The sequence below is a fragment of the Henckelia pumila genome, chromosome 4, assembly GCF_033568475.1.
Source record: "Henckelia pumila isolate YLH828 chromosome 4, ASM3356847v2, whole genome shotgun sequence".
NCBI classification, from domain to species: domain Eukaryota; kingdom Viridiplantae; phylum Streptophyta; class Magnoliopsida; order Lamiales; family Gesneriaceae; genus Henckelia; species Henckelia pumila.
In genome coordinates this window covers 76,924,392-76,941,410 of record NC_133123.1, presented here as the reverse complement: position 1 = coordinate 76,941,410, position 17,019 = coordinate 76,924,392, and the positions used below count along the sequence as shown (strand labels likewise).

Here is a 17,019-nt window from a genome sequence, read left to right as displayed (position 1 = left end):
ATAAAACATGATTTTTTGATCGTTCTCCTCCGTGAAGTTGGCTTCGTTTCCTTCATTTTTTTTTCTGTGCCAACAGTCTTTATAAGAGTGGTTTGGAATTTTACAAGTTTTGCATCTATCCCAACAATTTTTTGATTCATGACCTGGTTTCTTGCAAACAAAACAAGAAGAGTTAGAATTGATATTACCATTGCCTCTTAGATTGTTGTTGAAGCGTGGTTTTCCTCTTCCTCGTCCACGGTATCGATAATTTTTGAATCCTCCTCTTTGTTGAAATTGTTGGGATGTGTTTGATTCTCCACCTTCATATTTTTTCTTCTCCGCTATTTTGAGCTTGGACTCAAAGGCTTGCTCAATGGAAGGTCCAACGAATTTACTCATCCTTTTTTCATGGGCTTCTAAAGAACCCATTAACTCCACCATCGTGGGTTTTGAAAAATCTTTTGATTCTTCAATTGCAGCCACAACATGTTCAAATTTTTGTGGTAAGCTCCGTTGGACTTTTTCAACAATTTTTTTGTCTTCAATGGTATCTCCGTAACTTTTTATTTGATTGATTATTTCAACTACACGTGAAATAAATGTGCGGATATCTTCATTATCTTTCATGGCTAAATTATCAAAATCTCACCATAAAGATTGAAGCTTGATGGAGATAACTTTCTCGGACCCTTGAAACTCCATTTTTAGAATATCCCAGGCTTTTTTGCAATTTTTGGCACCATGATTCTGGGAAAAATGGATCGATTTATGCCTTGTTGTATGAATAATAAGGCTTTGGCATCTCTCCTGATATTTTCCCGGTACTCCTTTTGCTTTGCTTGAGTCCATGTGGCCAAGGTTTCGGCATCTGCTGGTTCTGATATACCATTCTCTACTATCTCCCAAAGATCTTGAGAGATAAATAGAGTTTTCATCTGGACTCTCCAAAATTCATAATTTTCCCCATCAAATACTGGAATGGGTGTAATTAATGAATCTTTAGACATTTTTTGTATTAGAATATTTTTGCAAAGGAGAAATTGAACGTGGCTCTGATACCACAATTTTGTTGGGTACCAGTATATATTTGGTAGTATGCAAGGAAATAATTATGAATTGCTTTCGGAAGCTTTGGATTTAATATGAATACTGAGCAAGAATTAATTAAGAGGAGAGAATAATCGATCGAAGAGAAGAAGGAACTAATTGGAGGAATCAAGTTGTTTTATTTTTCATTCAATCGAGAAGTCTATTTATAGGCACTAGTACATCACTACAATACAAAGAAACATGAATCACAATTACAATATAATACATAAAACATGCATCACGATTTGTACCATGCCTATAATAAATAATAATGTAAGTGGATAGAATCAATTGCCACCTATGACCGACAACATGTTTTAAATGAATTGTGCAAAGTTTGCAATTCATGTAGTTTTCATTTTTTAATGCTAGTTTGGCAACTTGTACCGACAAAACAATAATGGAAGCAAATTAATGTATTCTTTACAACACCTACATGTATTTTCTAGAGTCTACCACTACCACCCCCCCCCCCCCCCCCTCCTCCTCCTCCTCCTCCTCATAAATGTTGACGCATCAGTTTTTGCACATTGGTATTGGTGTAGTTGCCCGTGACGATCTTGGTTATGTTATATCCGCTCGTTCCTTAAGTATCCGTGGAGTTTTCTCACCTTTTGTTGCGGAGCTTTTGGCGGTTCGTGAAGGTATATTGCTGCTGGCAATACAATCTCAATGGTTTAATGTTATTTTTGAATCCGATGCCCTTGACAAATCCGTCTCCTCTTGCTAATGTGGCTCCGATCGTATCTTTTATAATTAATCAATGCAGCCTAGCTACGAATTGGACAATTCGTTACTGCCGGAAATCAGCATTGTACAATGCCGCTCACTCCTTGGCTTCTCATGGGTTTTTAAGGACTTTTGTCCTTTTTTCTTAAGCTCTGTTGTAAATTTTGATCTGGGAATTTCCCAAGTTGAATGAATGAATGAATATGTTTATCTAAAAAAAAAATTAAAATCCACCACTATATATATAACCATTAAAAATACAGGGCTCCATTGCATGGAAAAATCAACTAACATACAGGAGCTAAAAATGAAAACAATTCCCTGACATCTTTGATCATCTCCATTGCCCGACCAACATGCGAGTTATCACCCAGCTGAACATCATTCAAGCCCATTTCATTGCTGAACGTTGGGAGACCAAAAGTGATTCGCGGGATAGCAAGAGCTGTAAAAATAACCAGATATATCAGAATAGATACTATTGTTATTTGGGCTTCTAGATATAATTTTAGTTGATTTTTTTATAAAATGACAAGCATTCGGGCCTACAAAATTTCAGTTTTCCAATGATTTGTACTTGCTTTTGTGTGCAAATTAACAAGCCAACAACTTAAAATTGGTAATTTGTTAGTTTTTACAAATTAAGAACTTTCATTCCATTGACATCTTAAAAAATATTTGATTTTTATTAAAAAAAATTATTACGTTTTAAAAAATATAATATAATAATTATACATGAGCAATCCATATGCTAGTTAGCTAATAAATAAAATCATAGTCACGAGTCTATACTCGGGGCGGGCAGGGGCCATGCTCATAGTGGGGCCCCAAATTTATTAAAAAATATATATTATACATATGTATTATAAATATTATGTATTAATATAGTTTAATTAATTATTATTATATGGGGTATAATAATTATTAAAAAATTGAAGAATAATTATACATTGTCAACTACAAAGCTATCACACAACTGATTCGTTCAATCTTTGTTTCGTTAATCACTTCTCAGTTTGGTGTTGTTTGTCGTCTACCATCACTTTCAATCGCCTCTTCTTGATCATCGACATTCTTAGCCTTGAGTTTTATAGCTTGATGTTCAACCAATTTCTTCTCCGCCTTTGTGTGCGTTAAAATTTGACTTATTACTCGTTCAATTTAATTTTGATTTAATGTTAGATTTTAATATTTATAATTAATTTCATGTCGTGATTGAAAATTTATGGATTGAAGGTATGAATTTCGAAACTTAATTTTAAAAATTTGAACTTTTATTTAATTTATTTATATTTTAATGACTAAATTAACTGCTTTTAAATTAAATTAACACTTAAATTGTGAGTTTTGATGGTTCAATGTGATTAATTTTTTTTAGATAATTTCATAATTTTATTCACAAAATATGAAAGATAATTTTGTATAGCTAGTTTATATTTGATTTTTAAAATTAATATAAAAAACTCTTATTTTAATCTTTATCCCAGGCTTCATTTTCCTTTAGACCGCCCCCGTCAGACTATACTTATATATATTAAGAGGGTGTTTGGCAGAGTTTATATATATTCAAACAACTTATAAGCTGTTTTAGAGCTTTTAAGCTCCAAAATTGTGTTTGGTAATTTTTTTTAAAAACAACTTATAAGCTGTCAAAATAAGTTGTTTGACAGTTTATAAGTTGTTTTAAAAAAAGTAAGGGGGGAGATATTTTTTTCAAAAAGATTTTATTTTAATATTTTATCTCTCTAAAATATCTTTAAATATTTTCATAAATCTCCATCATATCCTCCACCCATTAAATATTATTTTAAAAAAATTACAAATCACATAAATTTTTCTAAATTAAAATATTAAAACAATTTTATTTTTTAATATAGGTTTATTCTAAAACTATTTTCGTATATGTATAACTCGAAACATTATTTTCATATAATTATACTTTTTTGATAATTTTGACAATAATAAGATCTTATATTACCAAACATATCAACATCTTTAAGTTGTTTAAAATAAGTTTACCCAAACATTTTAACAACTTATTTTTAAAATAAGTTCTAACCGCTTATAAGCTCGTAAAACTTAAGTGTGAAGTGTTATATGCTTTACTAATCTATTTTTTGAAAACATCCCCAAATAATCAGCCATCACCATTGAGGCAAAAAGAAAATCGAAAATCAAATAAACAAAAAATAACAAAATAACTTCATAAAATTTATTACAACCAAACTTACTCAATATCATCATTAAGTAAACAACTTATCACTTCTTTTTTTTTTTAAAAAAAGTATATAGAAACACACAATAATAAAATTGATTTAAAAACTTTATAACAATTTTTTTTTTTTTTGAGAAAACTTTATAACAAATTTTAAACTATAAAAAAAATTATTATTTAAATAAAAAATATAATAAACAGCCTATATAGTGTACAATCAATCTCAAAGTCACAAAACACAAGTCACAACATCGAGGTGAAGGGTATATTGGTAAATGCACCACCAACGCGAGGCATATATATACCAGGTTAAGCCGCCATCCCGGGGTTCATTCTTTCGTATGAAGTTTGCGAAAGCGCTCTGCAATGGCAATTACGCAAAATCACAAATCGGAGTCTACGGTACGCCGAATACCTTTCTGTATGAGAAATTCATCGTTTGATTTGCAAAATGTGCTTTCTGTTCAATGTTCGGATTCATTTGCAAGTGGTTTGCGCTTCCGATTTTGCATATCTTTTCAGTTCCTTTAATCAAATCTGATAATTTTGTAATATTTCCTATAATGCAATAAAGGCTGGTCGTGATTGGCGTTTTAATGTGGAATTTCGTATATCTGATTGAGTAGCGTTGCTGGGATAGCAAGAAAGAACTTTGTTTTTAGGTAGACGTTCTCTGCCAAAACAGATCTTTACATTATGATTGAAGCCTGAAGGTATTCTAACAATTTACCATTTGCTGGAAGATTTATTCAGTAACTCAGAGTTTCTGCAGTCAATTGCTTCTGTTCTTGATATGTTCGTGAGAATGTCAGTAGAATGTTTGTTAGAGTAATGCATTATTATGAAACTGTGAAAATAAGATTTCTCATAAGTAACTTCTTTTGTTGTGAGCTCTCAAATTAACTCCTTTCTTGGTTGTCAAACTGTATGTATGAGGGTTGTCGTGTAAACCTGTTGTTTCATTTAATGATGTCCTTCTTTCTTTAAATTGTCATGGTTACCAGTCCTTAAGGAACAAAAGGAGATGATTACATGATGAAATTTTGTGAGAAATTGTTGCTCTTTTTCTTCCAGTGTAATGCAAAAAATGTTAGCAAATGTTTTTTTAATCTTAAGTCTTAACTTTGTTAAATATAATATACTTAGGTAGGAGGAATTAATCCTTCATCTGGAGAAGTTGTGAATGCTGTTTCATGTGGACCCCTCAATCTGAGGGAACCTAACGGTAAGCTAGATGCTCTTTCAATACTGATGCTCTCATGTTAGTTCTTGTGCAAAAGTTTTTGTAAGAAATATAGATGTACATCCTCATTATATCTTCCAGGTCCTTCAACTGGACATCCTGACATCAATAAAAGCATTTCTGGAGTTTTAAACAGGTCCAAGCAAAGGAGGAATCGAACTAAAAACAATGCTTCAGATAGCCTTTCTGATATTGATGATGCTGAGGTATATGCTTCATTAATTCATATCCATCACTGGTTTGGTTTCTCAAAGTTTGTATCTAGTGATGATAGAAGATAAACTTCTGCATTATCTGGAAAACCTTTACTTTGATCCCTATGCCACGTGCCTGATTTTGGGGTGCCTATGTCATTGTGGCTCCAACTCGGGAGGTTTCTGAGTTCATTCTATTTCTTCAAGCACTTAGAATTTATAAATGTAAACTGATAACTTAAATTATTCTTCAGAATTCTGTTAGAAATTTAGTATTGGCACCTAAATTTCCTTTTCCCTATAGCCAAGCAACCCATTTACCGAAGGGCCTTTGGCCGTTTCCATATAGCAAAGTAAGTAACCCATATACCTTAGTCATGAGGAACATGTATGGTGGCAGACCAATGAAGGGAGCAGCTCCCTGCTCTCAATATTTGGAAATTGAACTGTCCAGTCTAATAATTATAAAAATCATCAGAGTGTGCAATTTTTTTTATTCCATCCAAGTCTTTTACCGGTGGCAATAACCGAAAATTTTGCCTCCCACTCCACCAAGTTATATACTGTTTGCAGCAATAGCTAAATATATGCATCCATTTATACAACTTCTTATGTTCAAGTGCATTTTGTCTCTTTCGATAAATTCTTCTTTTATATCTAAGCCTTTTTAAAGTCACTTTCAAATAAATCATTATATTCAAGTTTCTATTGGTACCCATTTCTGAATTAGTGTCAGCATATGACTGGTCCTTATGTTTAATGCTGTTTAGGTTCTTAGATATCTTAACACCAAGGAGGAGATGCATTATAAAAGGATGTTATGGGAAGCTATCAATGGAGAATATGTAAATGTAATTTCTCATTCCTTCTTTCTTCTGTGCTTATGTCCTTTTTTGTTGCTAATTTAGACATCTGATAAATTTCAGGTAAAGAAACAGAAAAAGACAGCTGAAAGAAAGAAAGGTGTCCCGCTCAAGAAAGCTGCTAAAACCACAGAAAAAGTGAAGTCACCGGTGAGTGTATGCTTAACAATGAGATTTTTCATAGTTTGGAGCTCCATTCTATGGTTGCTTTGCAATTCATGATAATTATAAGATGCTCTGTGAATAAAAAAAACAAAAGTAGTAATCTTATGATATATTCATGGGATTAGCAGTATTAAACACCATGATGCTTATATATTTTTACGTGGATTGCAGAGGATTTTGTTTCATGCCAGGTTTTTCTTATGTTACTGATGAGTATGACATGAATTCTTTTCTTACAGAGGCGAAGTTCAAGAATTAACTACGATGCTTTGAAAATTCTAAATGAAGAAATGGTAAGTATGTTTTTTTATTCGCAAGACAGTCATCAATCACTGAGTAATTCTGGTAATGGGTTTTAAGTGGATTAGACCCTTATCCCATTTTCCTCTAATTACTTTGGCCTTCGCGTAGTGTGTATATTTGAGTGTCATAAAACTGGTAGTACATCTGCAGACCAGTAAAGCTCGTTGGCGTGTCTTTGAGTTTTAAACAAAGAATATACAGGCAACATGCTTGAGTAAACATATCGTTGGACATTTAAAACAAGGATCAATCATTTACTCATACACAACTGATATAATTGTAGGAAAAGGGTTCCAAGACATCTCAATCTCAGATCATCCCTGCAGATTCTCGTGCTCTTAGAAGTGACGACACACCAAGTCTCGTAATGCATGGAAATGAAACTTCTGGCCATCATAGTGGCGATTTGTACGGTCAATATGGAGATGAACATTACAGTGGCAATTTCTACGATCAATATGGGGATGAACATCACATTGACGATTGTTTTGAGTTCGATTAAGATGCAGTTTTTTTGGGAGTAGTAAGACTGGCGGTACCATCATACGACTTAATATACAGTTCCCTGCTTGTATTCGTGGTGGCATCAGATGTTGCTATGCTATGGGTGAGTAGCTATCGTGCACGAATACTACTAGAATGGTGTACGTTGATCATATTTTGTTGGATACCTTCTACATGCAAAAATTGAAATATTCGTCAAGTGAAATGTGGTAGTAATAATATGTTCCAACAACATCCAGTGATATATTTTCAAAAAGAAAAAAAAAACATCCAGTGATACTTATAATTAAAACTGGCAGTACCATTAGAGCTAACTTTTGGTTATTAAATAGTTATTGATAATAATAAGAACACAATTTATAAAAAATGAAAACAAAGTTATCTCATTTGAACCCTTGTGATACGATATAGATTATTAAATTTAAATCCTCGGCATGTTTAATATATACCAGCAACAACCGTGCATATGCATTTGCGTGTGTAAAAGAATAACTACAATGTATATGAATTTTGATGTTTAACAGGTTAGGTTAATTTAAAAAAAAAAGAGAACTGAAATTGACAAAGAGAGTTATTGAAGATGCAGAGATAGTAACTAACAAACATGGAGAAAACAAAAAATTGAAAAGAAGGGTATTTTGGGTATATTGAAAAATAGACCATGAAAACAAATTAGTTATTTTAATATGCCTACACTTAATAAGTAGAAAATTAATAAATAATAAAATATTTAAATTGTGGGAAAACGGTCAAAAGTTCGTCTCGTAAGTTGTTCTGTTTGTCTATTTAGTTGTTTTGTTTTTTATTTTTGTCTTTTACATTGTTAAAGTTGTGTTTTAGTATGTTTTTAGTCCTGTTACAAGTCAAAGTTGCGTATTAGTCTTATATGTTGGTTTTTAATCCCATTTTCTTGAACTGTTATCATGGTGACAAATACGTCGATAATTTTGTTGTGTCATGGATAGTATTAAAAACCAAAGATAGCCTTAAAAACCGATGAAACGGAAAGTGACAGGATCACGGCTCAATTTTGATAAATATTTCCGGTATAAAATCAATCGTAGTGTTAATGTAAGAACTATTGTGTATGGTACATTCAATCTACGGGGAGGATTCAACTGTTAGACAATAAATCATTTTCACTACTTTATTTCACTCTATTTTAAATTCTATTTTTTTAAAAAGAAAATGTAAATTCAACCTTTGGATATAAAAAAGTCAATTTTCAAATACGTATCTATATTTATACTATATACACATATTTATATTTATACTATATATAAATATATGACTTCATGTTAGGAAAATGACAAATGCAGTAGCCCACTACCTAGCAAAATTTATTTGTTCTTATCGTGCATCTTTTAACTTTTTCCTTTGATGGGACCAGCTTGTAACCAAATACATTATTAGTACTCAAAAAAAAAAAAAAGTTTACAAGTTTTACTTGTAAAAAAAATAGTGTATTTAACTTAATCAAATTAATAATTAATTTGATTAATAAACTTCATAATCATCACCACTCTCTAATCTAAGTCTTTTAATTTGCGTCAATTTTCAAACTATTCAATTTAATTATTCAATAATAATAATAATTAATTAATGTTATTATTAACTTGTTGGTAGAGGCGTGTGACATATATTTTTAAAATGGATTTGTCTTGTTGTTTTTTAGACATAATTTTTTTTCTCTCTTTTAAAAAAAATTAAATTGTTAAATAATTTGGTATAAAAGAAGTGGAATATCTATCTATAAAAGAAAAAAACACTAACGAAGTGTCTTCTCTTTGTTAGAAGAAATTAAATATTGAAAAATGAGATGAATTTTTTTTTTAAAAAAAATTGTGAATCACGAGTTGGGACTTAATTTGAGAGTAGTAGCAGCTTTAAAATAAATATATCTAATTTAAATGTGTGGATAATTAATTATGCTTATAATTTAAAAAAAATTGTGAATCACGAGTTGGGACTTAATTTGAGAGTAGTAGCAGCTTTAAAATAAATATATCTAATTTAAATGTGTGGATAATTAATTATGCTTATAATTTAAAAAAAATTGTGAATCACGAGTTGGGACTTAATTTGAGAGTAGTAGCAGCTTTAAAATAAATATATCTAATTTAAATGTGTGGATAATTAATTATGCTTATAATTTAATTTTAGTGAGTTCTGAATTAGATCAATGTGAGATAACACAATTGGAATTCACAAGAATGATTCATGCATGTGGTCATTGATGTAATAAAGACAATATATTATACCAAAAGGCTCGAAAGGGAAAAAAAAAAAAAAAAACGCACGAACAAGTGTGAAGTGTCTTCTATTTATTTGAAGAAAATATTGAAAATGTGATGAAAATTTAAACAAAAATTGTGAATAATATACGAGTTGAGAATTAATTTGAGAGTAAGAGTATGTTTAGATTAATTATATCTACTTTAAATGTGTGTATCACAATGTCTATAATTTAATCATAATGAATTCTAGATTAGATCGACAATGAATACATAACGCATTTGGAATCTACAAGAATGAGACTTATGCATGCGGTCATTGATATAGACCTGGCCAAGGACCGAGTTGGGCCCGGACTCGGCCCGTGGTCAACGGGCCGGGTCAACGGGCCCGACCAGGAACCGGGACCGGACCGGCCACTAGGCGGTCCGGTCCCGGTTTTTCCTTAGGAAAACCGGCAACCCGGCGGGTTGGACGGGTCCGACCCGCCGGGTTGGAATCGTCCAACCAGGCGGATGGGCGCCAAATGATCCAACGGCCACGATTTTGTGGCCGTTGAAACCCGCCCGACCCGGCGGGTCGGCCCGTCGGACCCGTCGGGTCAATCGGAATTTTTTTTTTAAAACCTATTTGTTATCTATAAATACCCCCAACCTCCTTTTATTTTGTTTACACAATTATCGCTTCATTCTCTCTATTCTCAATCCCTTTTAATTTCTTGAATTATCAAAAATATCAAGTTTCGATTATTGGTTTATTGTCAATTGTTAATTTATTTTCATATTTATACAATTACAAATGTCCGGAGCGGGATCAAGTCGTAGGGGTGACAAATGAAAAGGAAAGAAAAAGAGCATCATACCACCCGAGGTCGAGTATCCTCAATTCAATGTCGATGGATTTGATCTTGAATATTTCGATGATGAAATTCAAGAAATTCGACAAGAGGCGCAACAAAGACAACAAGTTGAACAACCACCACCACCACTACGTCATCATGCAAGTCAAGAAAGTATGAACGATCCGGCGGCCTCTCAAAGACAAACTCGAGCGGTGCCTCGCCCGACATCTGATATGTTAGGATCGAAATATGTGTAGAAGGGTGGGGGGGTGAATACACAATATAAAATTTTTCAAGTACTTCGATCTGATTTGTAAGAATCAGACAGAAGTTTCGTTTGCTTAAAAATTTTGATATGTTCCAAAGATCTGAGCAAGTCAGGCGGAAATAATCTTCCTCACAGATTGAATGCCTAATAGTACTAATGCAAATGAAATGAAATAATTGCAGTAAAGAGATAGAGTTGTTTCTGGATGTTCGGAGATGAATTCTCCTACGTCACCCCTTCTTCTGTTTCCAGAAGGATTCCACTAGAAGACTTTGACTTATATTATTCCTTTGTACAAAATCCAATCCAATCAATCCTTTGATAGGAACTCCTAGCAATACTCTAACTCGAAGTAGAACAATTTTTCTACTTAGAGTTTACAAGATGAAGCAACAGAGTATGCTTCGATGGTTTGAACTGGGAAGCTGTAGCTTTGATCTGGATCTATTTGAAGTGTATCTTTGAGCTTGATCGATCTGTGTTGTGTTCTAACTCAGAATATCGAGACTTTGATCTGATAAAATAAGTATCTGAGTTGGTATATTGAGTGAAGGCTTTTTCGACTTTGAATTTGATTTCTTTGTAATTTTCATTCTTGGTCTCGTGTCTTGAATCTTCGAAATGCTTGAGTATTTATAGTTTCCAAAAGTAGACAGTGAGCCGCCAACAATTTCTGATATTGGGCTGCCAGCATATCTCATAAATAGCTCACAAATCTTGACTTAAAGCGAAGGCCGATCAACGTTCAAATTCTCATTAAATAATTTTGTCGTTTTCTTCAATTACAGCAACGGATAGATTCCTGATGAAGCTTCGATCTGGTTGTTGACCATTTGATCTTGTGTCAATCGATCCGGTGTAATAAGATCTGTGGAGCTTGATCTGTATCTTGGTTTAATCACGATACTTTGATCTCGCAACTTTCGTAGAAATCTTTAGTCTTTAATATTTGATGAGTCTGATTAATTTATTTACTTTGTTTTGTTTTGACTTTGTAATCACCTAAATTCTAGAGTTTAATCTCCAACAATTTCCCCCTTTTTTGTGATGTCAGAACCAAGTTAATATTCGGATAAAAAATATGATGAAGACGATAGATAAAAAATCTTTTCAAAAATTTTCTGTCATAGATCAAATAATAATTTTAGACAAAATAAATGTCAAAAATTAATTCTTCAGATCTGCTTGTCTCTGCTTTTCTTTTGATCTGAAAATTTTACTTCTTTCCCTTGCCTTTAGCCTTTTCCACCTTTTTGGCAGCACCACCCTCAGATAAAAGATCTAGAATAACTGTGAGCTGAGTACCAAAAGTGTCATGAATCTGTTTGGTGTGAGCTTCAGTGGAGGCTTCGATACCTTCAAGCTTTCGAAGAATATTTATATATTCTGCAGTGTGTTGCTTTCGGACATGCAGAACAGATTCACTAATGTTGTTTACCATTGTCAGCACATGTGATTTGAAATCATGCAGCTCAGTAGAAGTTTGCAGCTGATTAGCTTGCAGTTCACCGACTATATTAGAGAGTTGAGTGAGCGAATTAGCCAATTGTTGATCTGGTCTGATGTCAACCGGATGAGAGAGATGAGATGAGATTCAGTGGCTTCAGTAGAAGTAGAAGCACTAATTTGAAGTAGTGAAGCAGAAGCAACAGGAGGTGTAAGGGTAATGTCTTTCATAAGCTCGGATGTTCTCTCTGGATCTATGATGCAAATCTCTGAGAGAGATGTAGATGGAAGATCCAACTTGTCTTTGAACATAATGGTAATAGGACTGAATATACTATGAATAAGATCAGTTCTAACTATCTCAAAGATAGGAGGCAAATCCATTACCAATTGCTCAGAAGGATCTATCTTCAGAGACTCGTCAGATAAGAGACAAATTTGTTCTTCCATTGGAACAAATGGTACCAGTGCTGTGTGCGGATCAATAGCAGAGGTCTTTGTTCGTTCTGGAGAGTCCATGATGATATCTTCAATATGGGAATCATTCGGAACAGAGGTATCCACTTGCAATTCATCTGCAACTTGTTCTTCACTAGAGATAATAGTTTCAACTGGTGGAGTGTTGAGAACCGTAGATGCAGCTAGTGGTACTTCTATTTCTTTCTTAGTGGTTGAAAGGTCAGAAGGAACAGAAGAGTCAGGCTGTTCTGTATTGACAGATCGATCAGCTGACACATCTTAAGAGATCGGAGGAATCAGTGGTTCTTTGTATTGAAATTCCTGAGCAGACTGATCTGTGGGAACAACATCAATGATTAATGACTCTTCTGGAACAGAAGTATCCTTAGCTGATGAAATGCTCGTATCGATTGGTTCGGCAGAGAGAGTGAGTTCATCTATCAGAGATAGTTCATCTGTTTCAGACGGATGAGCTGAAGATGAAGGTTGTGAAAGAGTGGGTGCCCGGTGAGCCAACTTGTGGCTAAAGGCTTTTATGACTCTATGTATAAACAATCTTTTGTTTAATATAATTTACACTTTTATAATGGCATTTACTTTATCTTTTATCATATTATTATGTTGTGACATACTATAAGATGTTTAGATGAAGACCTTGAATATACTATAGTGTATGTAAGATGTGGTAGCACATGGGGATGGCTATCATGAAACACATCTTATAGTCACTGTATATTCTAAACAGTTTCTAGTCGATTGAGCCGTTCGCTAATAAGGATAAGGATCGCTCGAGATTGAGACTAGCATTTGCGATGCCGAGTATCACGTTTCATTGGTATGGAACATAGAGATGTTCAAAGCATTCAAATGGATATTCATATGATGAATGATCGAACTATCCTATCCAGACTTTCCAAGTGGTTATCACTTATCGAGTGGATAAAGTCCGCGGTTTTGGTTGTACACCATTAGTCCTTATTACTTGAAACATCATTGAGACTCTATATGCTAGTACTGTGCTTTGAATCGTTTACTGACTCTATTAGGGTCATCAGGTGTCGGGATTGGGTACAGTTACGACACATATAGGAGTCGATGCTTTGTTGTCAAGGATTCATCGCACACTTGCGAGTGTGGATATTCTATGCAATCTGAGGAGATATTAGTGTGACGAATCTCTGGCCAGAGTACATGATGTATTTTAGGTTACTTGGTTTCCTAGTAGCACATGCGATGTCACTATTTGATCTTCAAGATGCATTGCATAGTTATCGAATCTCGAACGACTCTCGATTTACCAATGGTTGTTGATTCGATCGGGATATATGGATGAAGGGACCGTACTGTATGCTAACCAAAATCTATTGGTTCTTGCAGGCACTATCAGTGATACCTAGGGAATTATGGGGCGATGTTGCTAGGCGCTCTTACCATGATTCGATGGGCAAGTCGGAAATTGTTGTTCCGAGTCACAAGGAGTTGTGAGCCCACGGCTAGCTGTATCCCTGAACCATTGAGGGTCACACAAGTAATGGATTTCTAATCCCCGTTGAGATAATTAAATTTAAAGAGTTAAATTTAGTGAATAAAGAAGTGAGACTTCTTATTTAAGAATAGAGGGAGTAAGATTTCCTAAAATGACATAGTGATGGACATTTTTGGAAATCACTGAATTTGGATTCAGAAAATTTATCTTGACTTTAAAAGATGCAGAAATGGTTTCTGTGCACATTGGTGAAATTGGTTTATCAATCTGAGTCACGATGAATTTTATATTAATTTCTGAACATGCGGGCTTTGCTTGTCAGGCTTGAACTTATGACTAATGGGCCCTAAGCTGTTAGCAGCCCATATTATAAATAAGTTATTGCAGTGCAGAAATTACACAACACAAGGCATAATTTTCGAAAACCCTAGAGATTTTCTCTCTAGTTTCGGCCGCCCCCTTCCCTCTGTCATTGAGATTTTTCAGTCTGCAAATTTTGAATTTGCAGTCTGAATTAGCAGATCAAATCTGTTATTTCTCTTCGTAGAAACTTCTGATAGACTTTCTAGTGCAGTCTATCAGAGGGATTAAACTTTTGTTCGTGGACCTGATTGAAGAAACGTTCGTTCATCAGTTCCTAGGATATACAATAAGAGCAGTTTAATCTGTTGGTGTCCATAATCTCGCTTCGAGATTTTAAGGTAAAATTTATATTGTTTAAATTTTATGTTATCAATTTTAATCGTAGGAATTTGATACCCATATGGAATCGTTCCATATAAAATTTTAAAACTTTCGCTGCACCGAGTATCACTTTCTTTTTCGATCCGGAGAACGACCGTGTTCCAACAGTGGTATCAGAGCCAGGTTGCTCTCGGATTTTACGATTAAAATTTATTCGATTGTACCGGCCTCGATTTTTCAGAAAAATAAAACAAAAATTTTAAATTAAATTCCAGGGAAATCGGTCAGCGCACGGCGCACGGTCAGCGATTGGCTGCCCACCTCCACGTGGGCAGCCCTATCCCACGTGGAGGCCGGGCTGCCCGGGATTGTCCCGGGCAGTCCGAAAATTTTAAAATTTAATTTTTGATTTTTTGAAATTTTTGAAATTTCAGTTTTTGGTCCGATTGAAAATTGTTTTTGATTGGTCCACGAGGCATCGGATCAAATTATTTGAGTTCGAACTTTTAAAAATTGTTTTTTGGATAAATTTGAATTTTTGAAAAATTTATAAATTTTATCCATTAAATTAGAATTTATAAAATTAATAATTTTGGTACAATTGATAATAAAATATGATTTTATGTATAAAATTAGATTTTATATGTAAAATATGATTTTATGGATAAACTAGATAAAATATGATTTTATATATATAAAATAAGATTTTATGTATGAAATATGATTTTATCTATTTATATTTATTGCCATTGCATGATATCCAATAAATTAATTTTTGAATTAAATATTATTGGATTAGGATGATCGATTGCCATGACCAATATTATAGGTGTATGTTAGGTTGTTTACATTTGGTTTTAATTATTGTTGTTGGATTTATTAATGGGCCTGGTTTATGGCCCAATATGAATTGTCATATGTAATAAAAGTGGGCCTGGTTTATGGCCCGTTCCCACCCCTTAAATATGTATCCCCTGCTTGTCATCGAAATTTATTGTAAATTTTAGACTTAGTGGGAGATGAAGATTTGAAAATAAAGGTGGGCCCAGCAGACAATAAAGACCGAAGAAATGTAAATTGGAAGCTAAATGTAATAGGATTGCATTGCATACTTGAATATAACCTAGGATTGGACTTAGACTCGTGATTGGCAACCACAGGTCGATTAGTAATGGAATCGATCATCCTAAAATAATATATGATATTATTGTTGTATGCATGTTTAGACTAAATTGTATGAATCCCGTAAGCATACAAATTTTAAATGATGAGACAAATTTTCAAAAATTAAAATCCCTCATTTTAAATATGATTTAAAATTGATATCAAGATTTATAAAAGGGAATTTAAATATTGTTTCAATGTTCCTACCTTCCATCAACGATCAATGTATGAGATGCTACCCGCGGATACGGTCCGGCTCATATTATTGGGGAGCCCGTTCGTCGGAAAGCTGTACATTGGATCGACACATGTTGTAAGTTGGGTGGAACTTCCATGGGATTGGCTCATATTATTGGGGATCCGCATGGCGACTGTCCATCACAACTTAATATTGATGGGTCATCTTGACATGTCACATTAAACGGCGTCATATTATTGGGCCCTTATTGGACATGAGGTGAAAACATGGGGGTTGCTTTAGAAGCAATTGAGCTCTACCTTTTGAAAATTATGATTGGCTGATATTATTCGGGACTATAGTTTGTCAATTGGACTCCATGTTCCCACTAAGGAAACAAGTTTTCCGTTTTCACTAGAGGATAGTGAAATCGTTAAAATAGTGGAAGTGTAATTCATAAAATTAAAATTCGCCATATTTTATGTCTTAGTAAATTAATTAAACAATCATCGATTATTGTCTGTTTCATCTCAGTATATCATTATGATGAATCTTTGTAATCCACATGTTTCAATTCTCGAACAAAACAAACTTTCTGGTGCAACTATACGAAATGGTTCAATAAGTTAAGATTGTCCAGAGTTCGGAAAAGATTTTCTAAGTGTTAGAAAATGCTTCTCCGAAAACAGCCCCGACTGATGAACTAGAGAAATGGTTGGACCATGATCTCAAGGCAAAATGTTACATGCAAAATTGGACAAGTCTAAACAAGTTTGCCATCACTGCAAGAAACCCGGTCATTGGAAACGTAACTGCAAAGGGTATGTTTTACATTGAAATAAATGTTTTACTTAATACTACTTCTTGGGTATTGGATACCAGATGTAGATTTCACATTTGCAATGAGTTGCAAATGATGACAAGAAGTAATAAGCTTAGGAAGAGTGAGACCCAGCTAAGACTCGAAAATG

At 33.7% G+C, this 17,019-nt stretch overlaps 1 protein-coding gene across 1 annotated transcript; it reads left to right on the top strand.

The window, feature by feature from the left end:
• Positions 1 to 4,367: 4,367 nt before the first annotated feature.
• LOC140867247 (uncharacterized) lies at positions 4,368 to 7,492 on the top strand. Its single transcript, XM_073272323.1, has 7 exons — positions 4,368 to 4,417; positions 5,162 to 5,240; positions 5,340 to 5,464; positions 6,223 to 6,303; positions 6,379 to 6,465; positions 6,720 to 6,773; positions 7,067 to 7,492. Exons 1-7 carry the CDS (start codon positions 4,382 to 4,384, stop codon positions 7,283 to 7,285), a joined length of 681 nt encoding a protein of 226 aa, XP_073128424.1. The 5' UTR covers positions 4,368 to 4,381; the 3' UTR covers positions 7,286 to 7,492.
• The last annotated feature ends 9,527 nt before the right edge of the window (positions 7,493 to 17,019 follow it).